This window comes from Ailuropoda melanoleuca, chromosome 5 (assembly GCF_002007445.2).
Source record: "Ailuropoda melanoleuca isolate Jingjing chromosome 5, ASM200744v2, whole genome shotgun sequence".
NCBI classification, from domain to species: Eukaryota; Metazoa; Chordata; class Mammalia; order Carnivora; family Ursidae; genus Ailuropoda; species Ailuropoda melanoleuca.
Genome location: NC_048222.1, coordinates 26,358,807 through 26,374,448, shown reverse-complemented (window position 1 = coordinate 26,374,448; position 15,642 = coordinate 26,358,807). Strand labels below are relative to the sequence as shown.

General features: G+C 54.7%; 3 protein-coding genes across 6 annotated transcripts; 2 read left to right on the top strand and 1 right to left on the bottom strand.

The window, feature by feature from the left end:
• Positions 1–1,539: 1,539 nt before the first annotated feature.
• Positions 1,540–7,414, bottom strand: LOC117802259 (translation initiation factor IF-2-like). The gene is made up of 3 exons (XM_034660209.1): positions 7,383–7,414; positions 3,026–7,271; positions 1,540–2,622 (listed from the first exon to the last, which is right to left on the bottom strand). Exons 1-2 carry the CDS (start codon positions 7,412–7,414, stop codon positions 6,350–6,352), a joined length of 954 nt encoding a protein of 317 aa, XP_034516100.1. The 3' UTR covers positions 1,540–2,622; positions 3,026–6,349.
• NRM (nurim) lies at positions 2,654–5,802 on the top strand. Of its 4 annotated transcripts, XM_019809569.2 has the most exons (5): positions 2,760–3,072; positions 3,623–3,819; positions 4,411–4,587; positions 4,949–5,216; positions 5,603–5,802. In XM_019809569.2, the coding sequence occupies exons 1-5, from the start codon at positions 2,940–2,942 to the stop codon at positions 5,776–5,778; spliced, it is 951 nt and encodes a 316-aa protein (XP_019665128.1). In that variant the 5' UTR covers positions 2,760–2,939; the 3' UTR covers positions 5,779–5,802. The 4 variants fall into 4 exon arrangements, with proteins under 4 accessions (XP_019665130.1, XP_011235073.1, XP_019665128.1 ...); XM_019809571.2 differs by lacking the exon at positions 4,411–4,587 and having other exon boundaries at positions 2,654–3,072; XM_002928852.4 differs by having other exon boundaries at positions 2,769–3,072; positions 4,949–5,802.
• On the top strand, positions 6,599–15,314 carry PPP1R18 (protein phosphatase 1 regulatory subunit 18). Its single transcript, XM_002928853.4, has 4 exons — positions 6,599–6,727; positions 7,753–9,391; positions 13,551–13,761; positions 14,416–15,314. The coding sequence occupies exons 2-4, from the start codon at positions 7,781–7,783 to the stop codon at positions 14,433–14,435; spliced, it is 1,842 nt and encodes a 613-aa protein (XP_002928899.4). The 5' UTR covers positions 6,599–6,727; positions 7,753–7,780; the 3' UTR covers positions 14,436–15,314.
• Positions 15,315–15,642: the final 328 nt, after the last annotated feature.

Here is a 15,642-nt window from a genome sequence, read left to right as displayed (position 1 = left end):
CCCCTTAAATTTAAATTTTAAAAATTGGTTCATTACAATGATGTGGAGAAATTGGAACCCTTATTATACATTGCCGGTAGAAATATAAAATGGCTCAGCTGCTGTGGTAAGTAGTCTGACAGTTTCTCAAAGAATTAGACATAGAATTACCAAATGACCCAGTAATTCCATTAGTAGGTATACACCCAAAAGAATTAAAACTTGTGTTCAAACAAATACTTGTACACAAATGTTCGTATCAGCACTTCACAAGAGCCAAAAGGTGAAAAGAAAAATGGTCATCAGCCGTTGAATAAATACATGTGGCCTATCCATACAATGGAATATTATTCATCCATAAAAGGGGATGAAGTACTGATTCATGCTACAGTGTTTTGAGGATGAACCTCAAAAGCATTATGCTAAGTGAAAGGAGCCAGACACAGAAAGTCACCTCGGATGATTCCACTTACATGAAATACCTGGAATAGGTAAATGCATAGAGACAGTAGAGTGGTGGTTGCCAGGAGCTGGGAGAAGGGGAAAATAGGGAGTGACTGCTTTATGGGTACAGGGTTTTATTTTGGAGTGATGAAAATGCTGTGGAACTAGGTAGAGATGGTGATTGCACACATAATGTATTAAATGTCACTGGATTTTTCTTTTTAAAATAGTTAATTTTAGGGGCGCCTGGGTGACACAGCGGTTAAGCGTCTGCCTTCAGCTCAGGGCGTGATCCCGGCGTTCTGGGATCGAGCCCCACATCAGGCTCCTCCGCTATGAGCCTGCTTCTTCCTCTCCCACTCCCCCTGCTTGTGTTCCCTCTCTGCTGGCTGTCTCTATCTCTGTCGAATAAATAAATAAAATCTTAAAAATAATATAAAATAGTTAATTTTAGGGGCGCCTGGGTAGCGCAGTCATTAAGCGTCTGCCTTTGGCTCAGGGCGTGATCCCGGCATTCCGGGACGAGTCCCACATCGGGCTCCTCCGCTGGGAGCCTGCTTCTTCCTCTCCCACTCCCCTGCTGTGTTCCCTCTCTCGCTGGCTGTCTCTCTGTCACATAAATAAATAAAATCTTCAAAAAAATAATAAAATAGTTAATTTTATATTATGTGAATTTCACTTTAATAAAAAAAGATGGGTGATTAGTTTGTGATATTTCTGCAAGTAAATTACACTTAAGTTTATAAAACTTCGGTGTCATAGAATGAGCACGAGCTTTGCTGACTTTTAACACTGCTGACTTAAACATATAAACATGTCTCAATATACCTCATTTGGGTAGGACCCAAATAAATGTTAGTCCCCTTGCACAACTCAGAGCCTGTACTGTGTGAAACTGCCTATGGCCTGAAGGTCCAGGGGATTCCTTACAGTACCAGCTGTCTCTATACCCCCATTTAGCACTCATGTGCACTCTTACATTGAAATGCCCCAGTTTAAATTTTTGGAGAATAGAGACCTTTTCTTACACTTCCAATAAATACTATAGCTTGTAGCACAAATAAGTATCTGTCATTCAAGGTCCTAGCAGGAAATGATGGCACAGTCAAATGAGGGTAATTTGGAGAGAGTTTAATAAAAGGAAATTTACAAAGAAGTTGCAAGAGTGTAGAGAAATCATAACGTTGCAGTACTCTAGAACCCACAGCTCTATCGTGACCACCTGTAAGTCCTAAAGGTTGAGAGGAGGGAGCAGTTTTGCAGAGAGGGCTTCCTCAAAAAAAGCTGTGATTTTCATTGATATAGTCCATTCAGGACAACCTCTTGAAGCAGAAAGCGGGATGGAGGGTGCATCTGGAGGGAAAACATAAGATGTCTGGTAACAGTTTACAACAGCATTGACTAAGGAGGGTAGGAGTACTGAGCCTCCGGGAGGAGGAATGTAAAGGCTGTGGGATGCTGCCTGGCAATTTTCTCATTCATGAGCCCACAGGACTAGCAGCAACTTAGTTCTCATCTTGGTAAATTTTCTTTGTATTTCTTCTGTCTATAAGCCAAGGGATTTCACTTAATGATGTCTCAGTTCCCTGCTATGGTCATAGCTACTGTGACTAGGTCTTTAGCAACATGATCTTTCATTCTGATGGAGGAAAACCTTACCTTTACTTTGCCTTTCAGATATATTAGTCTAGGTATTTTTCGGGTCTGAAGGAAAAATATGTTCAGACAAATGATCTTAGCATTTCTCACTAGTAAGTGGGGTCAGACTAATAAGCTTGCAGAGTGAAGTCCTAGGTAGTCAATCAACACACGCTTGGATAAAATTAGCCAACTACAAAGTTTACAGCAAATAAAATTTTCTATCACAAATATTTTAACATTGTTACTCTCATGATTACAAATCGACAGGTTTTGGCATTATTAGAAATAATCTGTGTTACAGAGAAGTTTTCTGTCCTTGGCATGTGGAGAGAATAACAGAATAAACATTACTTTATGGTAAAATAGTCACTAACTCTTTAACAAGATGTAATAGGTGATTCAGAGCTTTGGGTTCTCAGCCTGAGTCAACAATCTTCGGTTCTCCCGCCGTTTATTATTGAAGTGTTAACTGAGGCTTTGCAACCTCTGACTCTGGCTAGGTTTTCTGGCCAAAGTTACAGAAGAGGGGGCTCATCATTCTCGGTTTCCACAAGAACCCTGAAAGAGAGGAACTTTCATTTTAGATGAGACAACTAACCGAGCTGCGACTCAACCCACACGAGTGGCCGCACAGCCGCTGCCCTTTCCGCTTGTCACTCGGAATTCTAACTTTCCCTCTGTGACGCAGCGACTGCAGGCTCCGTAAAGGCAACCGGGACCCGCCCTGCGGGCAGAAAAAAGGGCGCGCCGCGGACGCGAGCCCTGGCATTCGAGCGAAGGAGCCCCGCCTGCCCGGGCAGGACCCCTGGGGGGGCGGGGCCTGTGGCCGCGGGAATCCCAAGCCCGCCCTTTTCCCCACCCCTCCGTGTGTCGCCATGGCCCCAGCTCTGCTCCTGATCCCTGCTGCCCTCGCCTCTTTCATCCTGGCCTTTGGCACCGGAGTGGAGTTCGTGCGCTTTACCTCTCTTCGGCCACTGCTTGGAGGGATCCCGGAGCCTGGTGGTCCGGGTGAGCGGGAGGGATCGAGGATGAGCTCCGGGGCTGGAGGTGGAGCCGGACGGGAGGGAGGGAAGGCGGGGCTTGGAGACAAATGACAGGGGAAGTCCAGGAGAGGGAACTAGAACCGAGAAAGACGGAGAAGCTTGAGGGCAGACCGGAGGGCTAAATTAGGAACTCAGGGATTAGCGGTTTGGAGAGGTGAGAGAGTGAGGACTGAGTGGGGAGAAAAAGGGCGATAAGCAGAGGAAAGGAAAGTGCTTTGAAAGAGGACTACGGAGGGGAGAGTATTCAAAAGAGGGAGCATTTTGAATACCGAACAGGAGGGTCAGTCCGACGGTTGCCTCTCCAGCCATGCCTTTTGTGGCTACTCTGGAGAAGGCCTGGGGAAAAGAGAAGCAGCAGGGAATGGAAAAGCAAGGTGGGCAGAGCCTGGAGAGGAAGCATTAAGACTCTTGAAAGCCTTAAGGGGACATGGCCTGGGACCCCAAGAGGAGATTAGGATAGGGGGTGTTTCCCGCAACACTCTTGATCTTTTGTCCCTTTCTTCAACTCCCCCTAGATGCCCGCCAGGGATGGCTGGCTGCCGTGCAGGACCAGAGCATCCTTGTTCCCCTGGCTTGGGATCTGGGTCTCCTCCTACTATTTGTGGGGCAGCATAGCCTCATGGCAACTGAGACAGTGAAGGCGTGGATGTCTCGATATTTTGGGGTCCTTCAGAGGTCACTGTATGTCGCATGCACTGCCCTGGCCTTGCAGGTATGAGGCCTTGGCCGCTGAGTCTCAAGGGAAGCTACCTGTGAGAAAGATGTCCTAGATTGGAGGGGCAAGGACCTTAGCCTTCTGAAAATGTGGGTTTAGGAAGAGAACTGAGGGTGTTCCGGACTCTAATCTCAGCTTCCATTCCTCCACAGCACATAGTCTCCTTATCAGGAATGGTGTACCATTCCTCATTCCCCAAGAAGATATGTGCATTCTCACCTTTGCAACTTTGTCCATGTCGTTCTGCTTCAGATCCCCTTGGTAACCTCTTTCAGTGTTACCCTTCCTTCAAAACCACTTCCCTATGTCTCAAGAGAATGCTTGCTAGTTAGCATTCATTTGTCTTAGTGAGTGCTTGGCGTAGGGTACTTATCAGGTCACCCCCATCCGTTCTGCAAGTCCTCGGGTAGATACAGGTCATCCTTACATCCTTGGAACCCCACCTAGCACCCCCTACATAGGGACCGTTTGTGATGCTCATGGTAGAGGTGGGGAGAGCTGCAGGCCAGCCTGGGGTGGGGGCAGCATCTGGGTCTAGGTCTTTCAAGAGTAGGCTGCTGAGATCCCCAGCCCCTCATCCTTCCCCAGTTGGTGATGCGGTACTGGGAACCTGTACCCAGAGGCCCCGTGTTGTGGGAGGCTCGGGCTGAACCATGGGCCACCTGGGTGCCCCTGCTCTGCTTTGTGCTCCACGTCATATCCTGGCTCCTCATCTTCAGCATCCTTCTCGTCTTTGACTACGCCGAGCTCATGGGCCTCAAACAGGTGAGGCTCCCAGATTCCTACCTGAGACCTATGATTCCTTCTAGAATGCCTTTTTCCTTTCTAAGGATGTCCCTCCTCCTTCTTCCATGCTCTTCCACCTTCCTCTTCTTTCAACTCCCTCACCTACTGCCCTTTCTTTATAAGACAGTCTCCCCTCAGCTGTCGACGGCCTGAAAACATGGGCCTCCTGGGACTGGGGAAGGTTCATGAACCAGAGATGAGGGTCAGGGGCCCAGGTCTCAGAAGGGTGGTTCTTGGGCCTGAGTTACAGAAGGGGAAGTTACCTGGAAGGGGAGGAAAGAGGTAGTAGCTAAGTTGCAAAAGGGGCTTGATCCCATTTCTAAGCTGTTCTCCCTCCTAGGTGTACTACCATGTGCTGGGGCTGGGTGAGCCTCTGGCCCTGAAGTCTCCCCGGGCTCTGAGACTCTTCTCCCACTTGCGCCACCCAGTGTGTGTGGAGCTGCTGACGGTGCTGTGGGTGGTGCCCACCCTGGGCACTGACCGCCTCCTCCTTGCTCTCCTCCTTACCGTCTATCTGGGCCTGGCTCATGGACTTGACCAGCAAGACCTCCGCTACCTCCGGGCCCAGTTACAGAGAAAACTCCACCTGCTCTCCCGGCCCCAGGAAGGTGAGGCTGAGTGAGGAGCTAACCTGGTTCCAAGCCCTGCACTTCCTCTCCTTTAACATCCAGGCCCTGGTTGCTTCAGACCAGACACCCAAATCTGTGGACCGAAGGGGCTGTCCCTTCCCCTGTTTGAGCCTCCACTCGTTGGGCCCAGCTCCATGCCCTAAATTCTGAATTTCAACCACTGGACTCCCAAGATCTACTTCTCACCAGCCAGGAAGAGGGGATGGGGAACTTATCTATCTCCTCACAGTTTAGGGCTTGACCGCTCCCCCAATCTTAAGAACCTCCTTATAAGGAAGAAGGGTGGGCCTGACCACTTCCCTCCCACTGTTACTCCCTTCTGCACCTCAGGGATCCCCTTCTCCTCCTCTGGCTTCCCTTTCTAGGAGTGGGACCAGGGTCTGCAGGTTTGATGGTAACGCCTGCCCTTCCAGGCTCCAAGTTCCAGCCCCCCTGGCTAGCCTTGCCATCTTTAACCTGGTTGAGAGGGTCCTCCCGCTCTTCATTTTGGGTGACTAAGAGCTCTCTGCTCTCCCGAGGAACGCGCGCAGCAGAAAAATAAAATTCAGCCTGTTTTTTCAACATATGATATGCAGTCTATCAGTGTCTGTCTCTCTAGCTAGAGGGCTGACTTTGGGAAGAAAGGCAAGCAGAGCCCGGGCATGCCAAACTCGAGTCTGGGCAGCCACCGCGCCCTCTGGCGACCGCTGGGCGGTGGCCACTCCAGCAGACCCACCCCCATCTCCCCAGAGTGGCCCAGTCCCCCTTCCTCCAAATCGCTGTTTCCCTCGCTGCAGACCAGGGGACCCATGGGAGACAGGTGGAGGCTGAAGAGTGGGGCAGCGGCTCTGGCGGGGGAGCCAGTTTCCATAGCCGTTGGCTTCTGAGTACCTTTCCTGCCGCCCCGCTCTCACGGGCCCACCACAGCCTGGTGGCCGCCCTGGACCCCGCGGCAACAAAGGCTGGCCGGGGGAGGCAAATGCGTGGGGAGGAGCGGCGGGAGATGGGAAGGGCGGGCCCGGCTGTAGCAGCTGCTGCTTCCTCTCCAAGTCCCTCGAGGGACCTGAGTCACGGGCGGCTGCCTTGGGTCGGCGAGCTCGGGGCGAGGGTCTGGACACCTGGGTTCTCCAAGGCTACCGAGAGGGAGCGGGGTGTGGTCCGTGGGGACGGAAATCGAGGGCCAGGGGTTGCGGCGGGAAAAGGGGAGTCGCGAGCCTAGTCCACGCGGGGTCTCTGGAGCGAGGCCCCGCCCCTCGGGCCCCGCCCCGCGCCCCCTTCCCTCTCCCTATTGTCCGCAGACAAAGCGGTCGCCGCCCCCCGCTCGGCCCCCAAGTCTCTGTCTCCGTCCCTCCTCCTCGACTCCCCCTTTCCCTCCTCCTCCACTCCTTCCCTCCTCCCCCCCGCCCTGTCTCCGGATCTCCCTCGGTCCCACTCTCCTCCTCTTCCTCTCTCCTCCTCCCTCCGGACGCCAGGCTCCTCCGCACCCCCTCCCCTGGGAGCCCCGCTGGCTTGTGAGTGGACTGAGGGGCTTCAAACTCGGGGAGGGGGTGTCTCCTGTCTCGCGTGCCCGGCCCGAACCTTGGGCCGTCCCCTCTTTGTGCCGAGATTGCCTGTCCGGGCAGTCCGAGCTGCGGGGGAATGGCCGGCCCTGTCAGGGCTCCCTGAGAGACCCGGGCACACGGCTGCCAGGCTCGGGACAGCGGAGCCGCGGAGTGGCTCGTCCGCACGCCACGGTCCCGGCCCGGCCCGGCCGGTGGGAGAGGCGGGCGGCGGGGACGGGACGGGGTGGGGGTGGCCGCCGGGGTTCTGGGAACGTGCTGGCAGCGCAGACACCGGGTTCCGAAAGTCCCCGCGGGAGGGTGTTTCCCCCGAGCGGCCCGGGGGCGGAGTGCCGGCTGGCGGCTGGGGGCCGGAGAGGCGTGGCCGGAGCCGAGCTGGGAGGGGAGCCGGGACCTCCCGGGCCCGCGTTGAGACGCGCCCGCGGCTCCCGCGGAGCTCCATTTCCCCTCTGCCCCCCGCTTCCCCTGCTCCCCTAGACCTCTCCACTCCCCGCCCCTCCTCACCTCCCCGACACCCCCTCTCGGGCGGGATTCCCTGACCTCCCTTCACTCTAACCGCCTCTGGGGTAACGGTGGGGAAACCTCGCCTGAACCCTACCCCCCTCACCCCCGGCCGCTCTTTTCTCTCTCCTCTCTCATTCCGACTTCTTTTTCCGCCTTTCTCTCCTCTCACATCCTTGGGACTGTCTCTGATACCGTTAACCCTGCACTGCCAAATCTGACTCCTGCCTCTTTGCCCGGAATCTCTATTCTTCCTCTCAGGGCCACGACCCCACCCCCACTTGGCCCACAGCCTTTTTACTTTCTGTTTTCCCCTTTCTTTGCCCTCCATCTTCTCACTCTTTCCCTCCGTCTCTACCCTCAGCTCCTGTGCCCATCTCTGTGTCCTACCTCTCCCCCTCCACTTCCTCTCCCCCCCACCCCCAGTCTCACCCTCTGGGCCTCTGGAGCCTCTCTTTTCCTTTCTCTGGCCCCAGCACTCCCCACCCTCGCCTCAGCGCGACCATGGCCACCATCCCAGACTGGAAGCTTCAGCTGCTAGCCCGGCGACGGCAGGAGGAGGCAGCCCTTCGTGGCCGGGAGAAGGCAGAGCGGGAGCGTCTGTCCCAGATGCCAGCCTGGAAGCGGGGGCTCCTGGAGCGCCGCAGGGCCAAGCTTGGTCTGTCTCCTGGAGAACCTAGCCCTGCACCTGGGACTACAGAGGCTGGACCTCCAGACCCAGATGAGTCGGCCGTCCTCCTAGAGGCCATCGGGCCGGTGCACCAGAACCGATTCATTCGGCAGGAGCGCCGGCAGCAGCAGCAGCGGAGTGAAGAGTTACTTGCAGAGAGAAGGCCTGGGCCTTTGGAGGCCCGGGAGCGAAGACCCAGCCCTGGGGAGATGCGGGATCAGAGCCCCAAGGGAAGAGAGTCAAAAGAAGAGCGGCTCAGTCCCAGGGAAGCCAGAGAGAGGAGGTTGGGGATAGGGGGAACCCAAGAGTTGAGCCCCAGGCCTTCAGAGGCTTGGGACTGGAGGCAGAGCCCAGGAGAGGCTGGAGACAGGAGCTCCAGACTGTCAGAGGCCCGGAAATGGAGGCTGAGCCCCGGAGAAACTCCAGAGTGGAGTCTGAGACTGGTAGAGCCTGGAGAACAAAGCCCCAGGAGAAAAGAGGTGGTGGAAAGTAGACTGAGCCCAGCAGAGTCTGACATCCAGAAGTTGGGGCTGACAGAGTCCCATAAATGGAGGCCTGACTCTGGAGAGTCTCAGGAACAGAGTTTGGTACAACCAGAGGCATCAGAGTGGAGGCTGAGCTCAGAAGAAGAAAGAAAAGACTCTTCAGAGGAATGTGGGAGAAAAGAAGAGAGACCAGTTCCAAGACTGGCCTCAGAAGAGATTACAGAGCTGTCAGAGACCCTGACAAGGGAGGCTCCAGAAAGCAGCTTCGGAGAAGTGGAGGCAGCAGAGCAAAGGCCCAGCTCTGCGGAGGATGGTGAGAGGGGCCTGAGGCTGACAGAAGGATGGAAATGGACCCTCAACTCTGGAAAGGTTCGAGAATGGACACCCAGGGACACAGAGACTCAAACTCAGAAACCAGTCCCCTCAGACTCTGCTGAGAAGTATCTGGGGCCTCCTGGTACCGAGGCTGGAGAAGGGGAGGCTGAGAAGGAGAAGGCGGGGGCTCAGAGCAGGCCTCTGAGAACCCTGCAGAACTACAGCTCTGTACCCTCCCCCTTCCCACCAGAGGACGCTGGGACTGGAGGCTCTAGAAGGCAGGAAGAGGAAGCAGTGGATCTCCGGCCCCCACCAGCAGCCCCTCTGTCTCCCCCACCCCCAGCCCCACCTGCCCCCCAGTCCCCTGGGGATCCCCTCATGAACCGTCTGTTCTATGGGGTGAAGACAGGGCCAGGGGTGGGGGCCCCTCGCCGCAGTGGACACACCTTCACAGTCAACCCCCGGCGCTCCGTGCCCCCTGCAGCCCCCACCACTCCCGCCACCCCAGCCACAGCTGATGCGGCAGCCCCTGGAGCTGGCAAGAAGCGGTACCCGACTGCCGAGGAGATCTTGGTTCTGGGGGGCTACCTCCGACTCAGCCGCAGCTGCCTCGTCAAGGGGTCCCCTGAAAGGCACCACAAACAGGTAGGGAGCAGCCAAGCCAGACTTCTCCGAAGCCCGCTCTTCAGTTCTCGCTGGCCTCCTTTCTGCTTTATATCCCGGTATTCTTGCTCTCCTCTATTCTTCCTTGTTAATTCCTGCCACCACCCTTCCTCCTCCACACACACCCTTCCTTCTTGTAGAGCTCTCTCTCCATTCATTCCCCAGCGCCAGGATCCTGCCCCAAATCAAGTGCTGTCCCTGGGTGTGTCTCACAGGGTGTGCCCAGGCTGCTCGCTTCATTCCCTCAGGCTCTGGGTCCATCCTCCTCACCCCTCAGCTCCCCCCCGCCGCCCCCGCCACCCCATTTCTTCCCTTCCTTCCTTTCCTCTGAGTCTGTGACCCAGCCCTTCTGGTGGGAGCCCTGAGCCAAGGCCGCAGCCTAGACTCTGTGAGAGCAGGGTCATCAGGGTGGCGGCACTTACAGCCTTCCAGGGAGTGAATGTTGGGGCAGGAAGCCTGAAGAGGCACAGGGGGTGGCTTTGCGGTTCGAGGGAGAGATGACAGGGAGAAGTGAGTGGAGGAAGGTCTCAGTCCCAAGTCAGAGGGGGCAGAGCTGAATGAGGGGACGTCCTAGGGTGGGGGTGGGGGATGGAACAGCGCTGGAGAGCAGAGAGAAGACTTCTGAACCCTGAGTCTGCTCCATGGGAGAGGCGCACACAGAGGCCATTTGAAGTGGGTGACCTCAGGGTTGCACACCCCCAGCTGGGCCACTGCTTTAGACAGTGCTCCCTTCTCTCTTGGGACAAGAAAAGCCTTCTCTTCTTCCAAAATACCCCCGCTCCTTACTCCCCTTCTTCCTTCCTCCCTGGGCTTCCCCTCCCTCCCCAGGACTGGCTCAGCAGTTGGTTTTCCCCATTTTCCCCTCTCTTCCTGCTGCCCTGGCCTCTCCCTCCCTTTGGGGTAGCAAAAGAGAGAAGTGAATTTGGAGGCACTGTGCTGAGAGCAGGGAATACAATGGGCGTTGGGGACAGGGGTGGGGGCTGAGGCCAGCAGAGGGTCAGAGGTTAAAACTGGAAAAAGGACAAAGTGCAGTAAGTGGGAGCAGCCAGGCTTCTTGCTCTGGCTTCAGCCCAACCCCTTCCTTACACACCAACCAGTTTTCAGATTGAAAATCTCTAAGGAGAGGGAGGTCCCTTCACCTAACCCATCTCCCCAGAGACTGGGAAGCCCTTCCTAGTCTCCAGTCCTCATCTCATCTGACATCCTCAGATTTGGTTTTCTCGTGTGTCCTCTGTCAGTGGGAAACCACAGGGACCAAAGACCCAGATTGAGCTTGTAGGTCACTTGATCCCCCAATTCATCTTCATGTGAAACTCAAGCCCCCATCCCTGAGCCATGGTACCTGAGCTTCTCCTAGCACCCTGACTGCTACCGGCCCCTTCCCCTTTGGGCTGGGCAGATGGAAGGAGGTGGGTCAGGGACTGCCAGGATGAGGTGTTCAGACAAGTCACTTCCTATTGAGGTTGGCCTGTGCCTTTGGGGAGGAAGAGCAGAGGGAAGCATGAAGTTTGGAGCCCAAAGCTGGGGACCATATGAGTGCAGGGCAGGACCTGTGATAGTGACCCTACCTAGGTCAGGGAGTAGGGGAGCCGGAAGCAGATCACCCAAACAGGAAGCCTGGGGTGGGGGCCGGAAGGCTGGTAGGGCTGAGTGGGGAACCACTGGGCCCTGGGGCTGCCAGAACTGTGCAGGATGTGGTGAGAGAATAAGGAAGCCCTGGCTGCTCTGGGGGTGGGGGTGGGGAGAAGCAGCACAGAGTTTTCTAGACCCAGACACCTCCCCCTCCACCCTGTCTCAGGCCTCCTTCCCTCTCTCTGCACCCTGCTTAGCAAGGACTAGCATGCCTTGTCACAGCTCTGACCCAACCCACTTGCTTGGGGACCAGAGGACCTCCTCCCCCTTCCCTAAATAACTTCTGTTTGCAAGCTAATGCCATCAAACATATCCTTGCCACGGGAGAGAAGTCCCAGCCCTGCCCTATGGCTGATGCCCTTCCCCAGAGGCCCTTCCAGCTGAGAGATGGGCTCCTCCCCTCTCTGGCCCCCTTGTGACTTTATATAGCTGATAGGAGAGGAGCAAGTGAGTCACACCCCTCTGTCTCCCACCTCCCCCGCCCCCAACTCCCATGCAGGGCATGCATTCCTGAGAAGCCCAGTCAGAAGTTGGGGCGAGGGTGAGGGGTGGGGGCGGGGGGGCTGGTGGTGAGGAGAGAAGCAGGGTTGGGGAAGAGAGGCAAACATGACTGAGAGCAAATAAAATGAATCCTTTTTCAGAGTGGCTAATTAACTATGGAGCTTGTAATCCCAAAAGGGGATGTGAAGAGAAAACAAATGGGTCCCCAGAAGTTTGGGTAAATCTGTCAGTAACAGAACCAGAAGTGGTCCCTTTTGAAAAGCTGGATTGTAAGGGGTCTGGTTGCTGTCACTCATTTCTACCAGCAGTTCCACAGACAGACTGTGTACCTCCCACATCGTTCCCCAGTGTTGATTCTCTGTGGGGACCACATCTGCGGTCTGGACCAACCCTTCCTTATTCACTATAGCAACTTTCATGCTCTTATGGACAGCAGACACAAGATTACAAATAAGTAAATTCTCCGGCACGTTAGAAGGTGGTAAATGATTATGGGGAAAAAATTAGAACAGGGTAAGTGGAACCTTGAGGGCCAGAAAGCTGGGGGAGTGAATATGAACTTTAAATAGGGTGACTGGGAGACAGAGAGCCATGGGGATATTTGGGGGAAGAATGTTCCAGGTAGAAGGAATAGCCAGTGCAAAGGCCCCAAGATGGGAGTGTCCCTGGTAGGCTTTGAGGAACCTTGACCAGGGTGGCCAGAGCGGGAGCAGATGCCTGAGAGGTGAGGTGGGGCATGGCGCAGTGGGAATACGCTGTGGGCCTTAGTGGGGCTCTGGATTTTCCTCCCATTGAGATGAGGAGCCATGCATGGCTTGGAGCCAAGGAGTCTCAGAGTTCCAGCTTCCCTTGGGGACCCAGGTTGCACATTCCATACAGCTCTTAGCGTACATCTGCCCAGCCACCCTCCTGGCTTCTCTCTTCTCACACTCCAGCCCATGCGGAGACGCAAGGATGCAGGGCCCAAGCCCTGAATTTCCCAAACAGGTGCCTGGGAAGGCCTGAGTAGATCATCTGGACCTTTCCAAGTAGTTCACATGGAATCCTCCTGTTTGTCTCCTTAATCGCTTTGGCTCCCAGAGTTAATCCCACTCTGCCCCTGCCCCCCTGAGCTTCTTAAAAGGGCAAAGGGGAAGGGTAGAAAGGCAGTGAGAAAGCTGGGGCTCGCCTGCTCTTGGGACAGTGTGTTTGTGGATTTTCTGCCCCCTCCAGGTTCCCTCTGGCCTTTTGACTCTGTCTCTGCCTGCCTCTCCTGGTACATTCTCCACCCCAACCTGTGTTTGCATGGACTTTCCTCTCTGCCCCTGTCACCTCCCCCAGCTGTACCTTGCAGGGACTCAAGGGCCCATCTCCCCTGTGTGTTAGGGGAGGGTCTTGTTTCCTCTGGGCCTTTTGGTAGGTCTCTTCATCCCTCCCAGGCCCCAGCCCCACTTTGTTGTGGGTCCACTCCAGCTATAGAAGGGTGAGGGAAGCAGGAGGGCGCAGGTGTCCAGGGTCCTGCGTTCCCAGGAACTTCAAGGGGCTGAGGGTGTGGAAACCAATGTACTTGGCATTGCTTTTGACTGGGACTCCCTCCAGCCAGCTGTTTCCTGCCAGCTCAAACTTCCTTTCTCCTCCAGGAAGCCTTCCTGGTTGCCCTTACGATGCCCAAAGAGTCAGTTCTGATTACAGGAGTTATCTCCAAGTATTTTCATTTTTTTTTTAACCCTTCCACCACCCACAGTGGAAAGAGTAGGGACCCGAGTCCTGTATTACTCCCTTCTGCCACCTGCCAAATCTCAGGCTGAAGTCTGATGTTTTGGAAATATGATATGATAGGAGAGGGACATTCTGGGATTGGAGAGCCTGTATCAAAAGGAAAACTGGACCCGTGGGTCCCAGAGTGGATGCGGAGGGCAAAGTCAGCAGGGTGCCCAAATCCAGCTCCCCTCTCCACCTTGCACGTGCTCCCCTGGGAGCCAGCTTCCTTGGGCTAAACTCGGCCCCCGCCTTTCTCTCCCACTCTCAGCTCAAGATCTCCTTCAGCGAGACAGCACTGGAGACAACGTACCAATACCCCTCCGAGAGTTCGGTGCTGGAGGAGTTGGGCCCGGAGCCTGAGGCTCCCAGCGCCCCCAGCCCCACGGCGGCCCAACCCGACGACGACGACGAGGAGGAGGAGTTGCTGCTGCTGCAGCGGGAGCTCCAGGGCGGGCTGCGCACCAAGGCCCTGATCGTGGGTGAGCGGAGGCGCCGCCTGTCCGATGGCACCCCCTGGTGTTCACAGCGGGCACTGCGGTCCAGGAGGGAAGGGGAGGAATTAATGACCATGTGGCTTAGAAGAGACTTGACAGGAACTCTAGCCCTACCTGCTCTTTTACAAATGGGGAAATCGAGGTCTTGGGAAGTGAAGTGCACAAGGGGTCTCCAGATTTCAAAATCAGGACTCTTTCTGAGAGCTCTAGTGTGGTTAAAAACACAGGCTTTGGGTCAGACAGGCCTGCATTTGAATTCCATCTTGTTTCTTACCTGTGGTGTATGTAACCTCCAGGAAATCACCTGACGCCTGGCCTCCATTTATTAATTATGAGATGGGGCTAATAATAACACCTCCTGGGGTTTACTGAGAGGGTTCAGTAATTTTTATGAAGCACCTTAGAACTATGGCTGGATATCAAATTACTTAGCCTGATCTGGGGTTATCGTGTGATTAAACAAGTTGTAAGAATGCCTGGCACAGAAGACAAGCTAAATGAATGATGGCTACTGTTACTGTAGTAGCGAGCACTCGGCATGAAGATATTATAAGACATGTTCAGTGTGGAGATTAACTGGAGCGGGTGGGTGGCGAGGCCCTCACTCATTGTCTACCATTATTGCCTCTTCTCCCACAGATGAGTCCTGCCGGAGGTGACCATCTTTCAACATAGGGTCTATACACCCCTTTCCCAGAACTGAAGATCCTGGAGCCCAGAAGATGGAGAACAGAGAGACCCTGAAAATGAGTTTGGCAGGGAAAGGCAACCAGCATCTTCCAACTTGCTTTCCTCATCCTGTTTATGGGGGCAGAGCTAGTCACCCAGTTTCCACCCTCACCAAAGGTCCCTGGTTTGAGTGTGTTGGACGTGCTGGGGGCATCCTAGGTGATTCAGAAGTGAGCATCAAGTCCTGAGGAAGATCACAGCACTCACGGGGCTGGAGGTGGAGCACCTTCACCTCCATGGGCAGGGTGTACTCTCCCTTCAGCCTCCCTTGACTCCCCACCACCTCCTGGGGGCCCTTAGGATTTAAGCACTCATCCTGGGCAGCCTGCCCCCACTCCATTCACAGGCCCCTTTCCTTCCTATTCCTTAGGCCACTGCCCCTTTGTTTATGCCTCCTGCCTCCTCTCTTCACCACCAGCCTGGTTTACAAACCCCATTAGCTCCCAGCCCCACCTGCCAAAGTCCCAGGTTTACAATCACACCTACTTGTTGAGTCAGTGTGGAACCCTCTCCCCTGTCCCTGGCAGTGGCCTCACTGGGGGCGTGGCTTCCTCCACTTTTGCTCAGTATTACTGTACCTCAGTTTTCCTCAAGAAGGAAGGCTGGAAATCTTAACTCTGTACCCCCATCTAGTTATTTAATTCTGTTCCTCCTAGTGGTTCACAACTGAATTGAATTGCAAGGGTGAGGGGTGACTAATAAGGCACCTCAATTCTTCTCCCCCATTTCTCCTTCCTTATCAACTGCCTGTTTGTTTGTCTATTTTTTAAGTTTTCCATAATAAAATGGAGATCTCTCCAACTCTCCCACTTTTCCTTCTTGTGGAAAAAAGTGCTGTGGGGATGGTGTGTGCTGCTCATCCCAAGCCTCTCCCATCTTCCTATTGGCCATGAAGAGGTAGTAGCCAGGGCTCCGGGAGGGGAAAATGATGTAGATGGAACAGAAACTCAGTGTTGACATGAAGAAAGGGCTCTGGGAGAGCCTCGTACCTGTTTCTCAAAGGACTGGCAGGAAAAGGACTGGTTTGAGGGAAGGTAGGAGGAATCCACTAAGCTGGAAGTGCCACAAGAGTAGACTATGTCCGTTGGGTTTAATGAAGGATCCTCACGCCTCACGAAAATATTCCTAGTACACTTG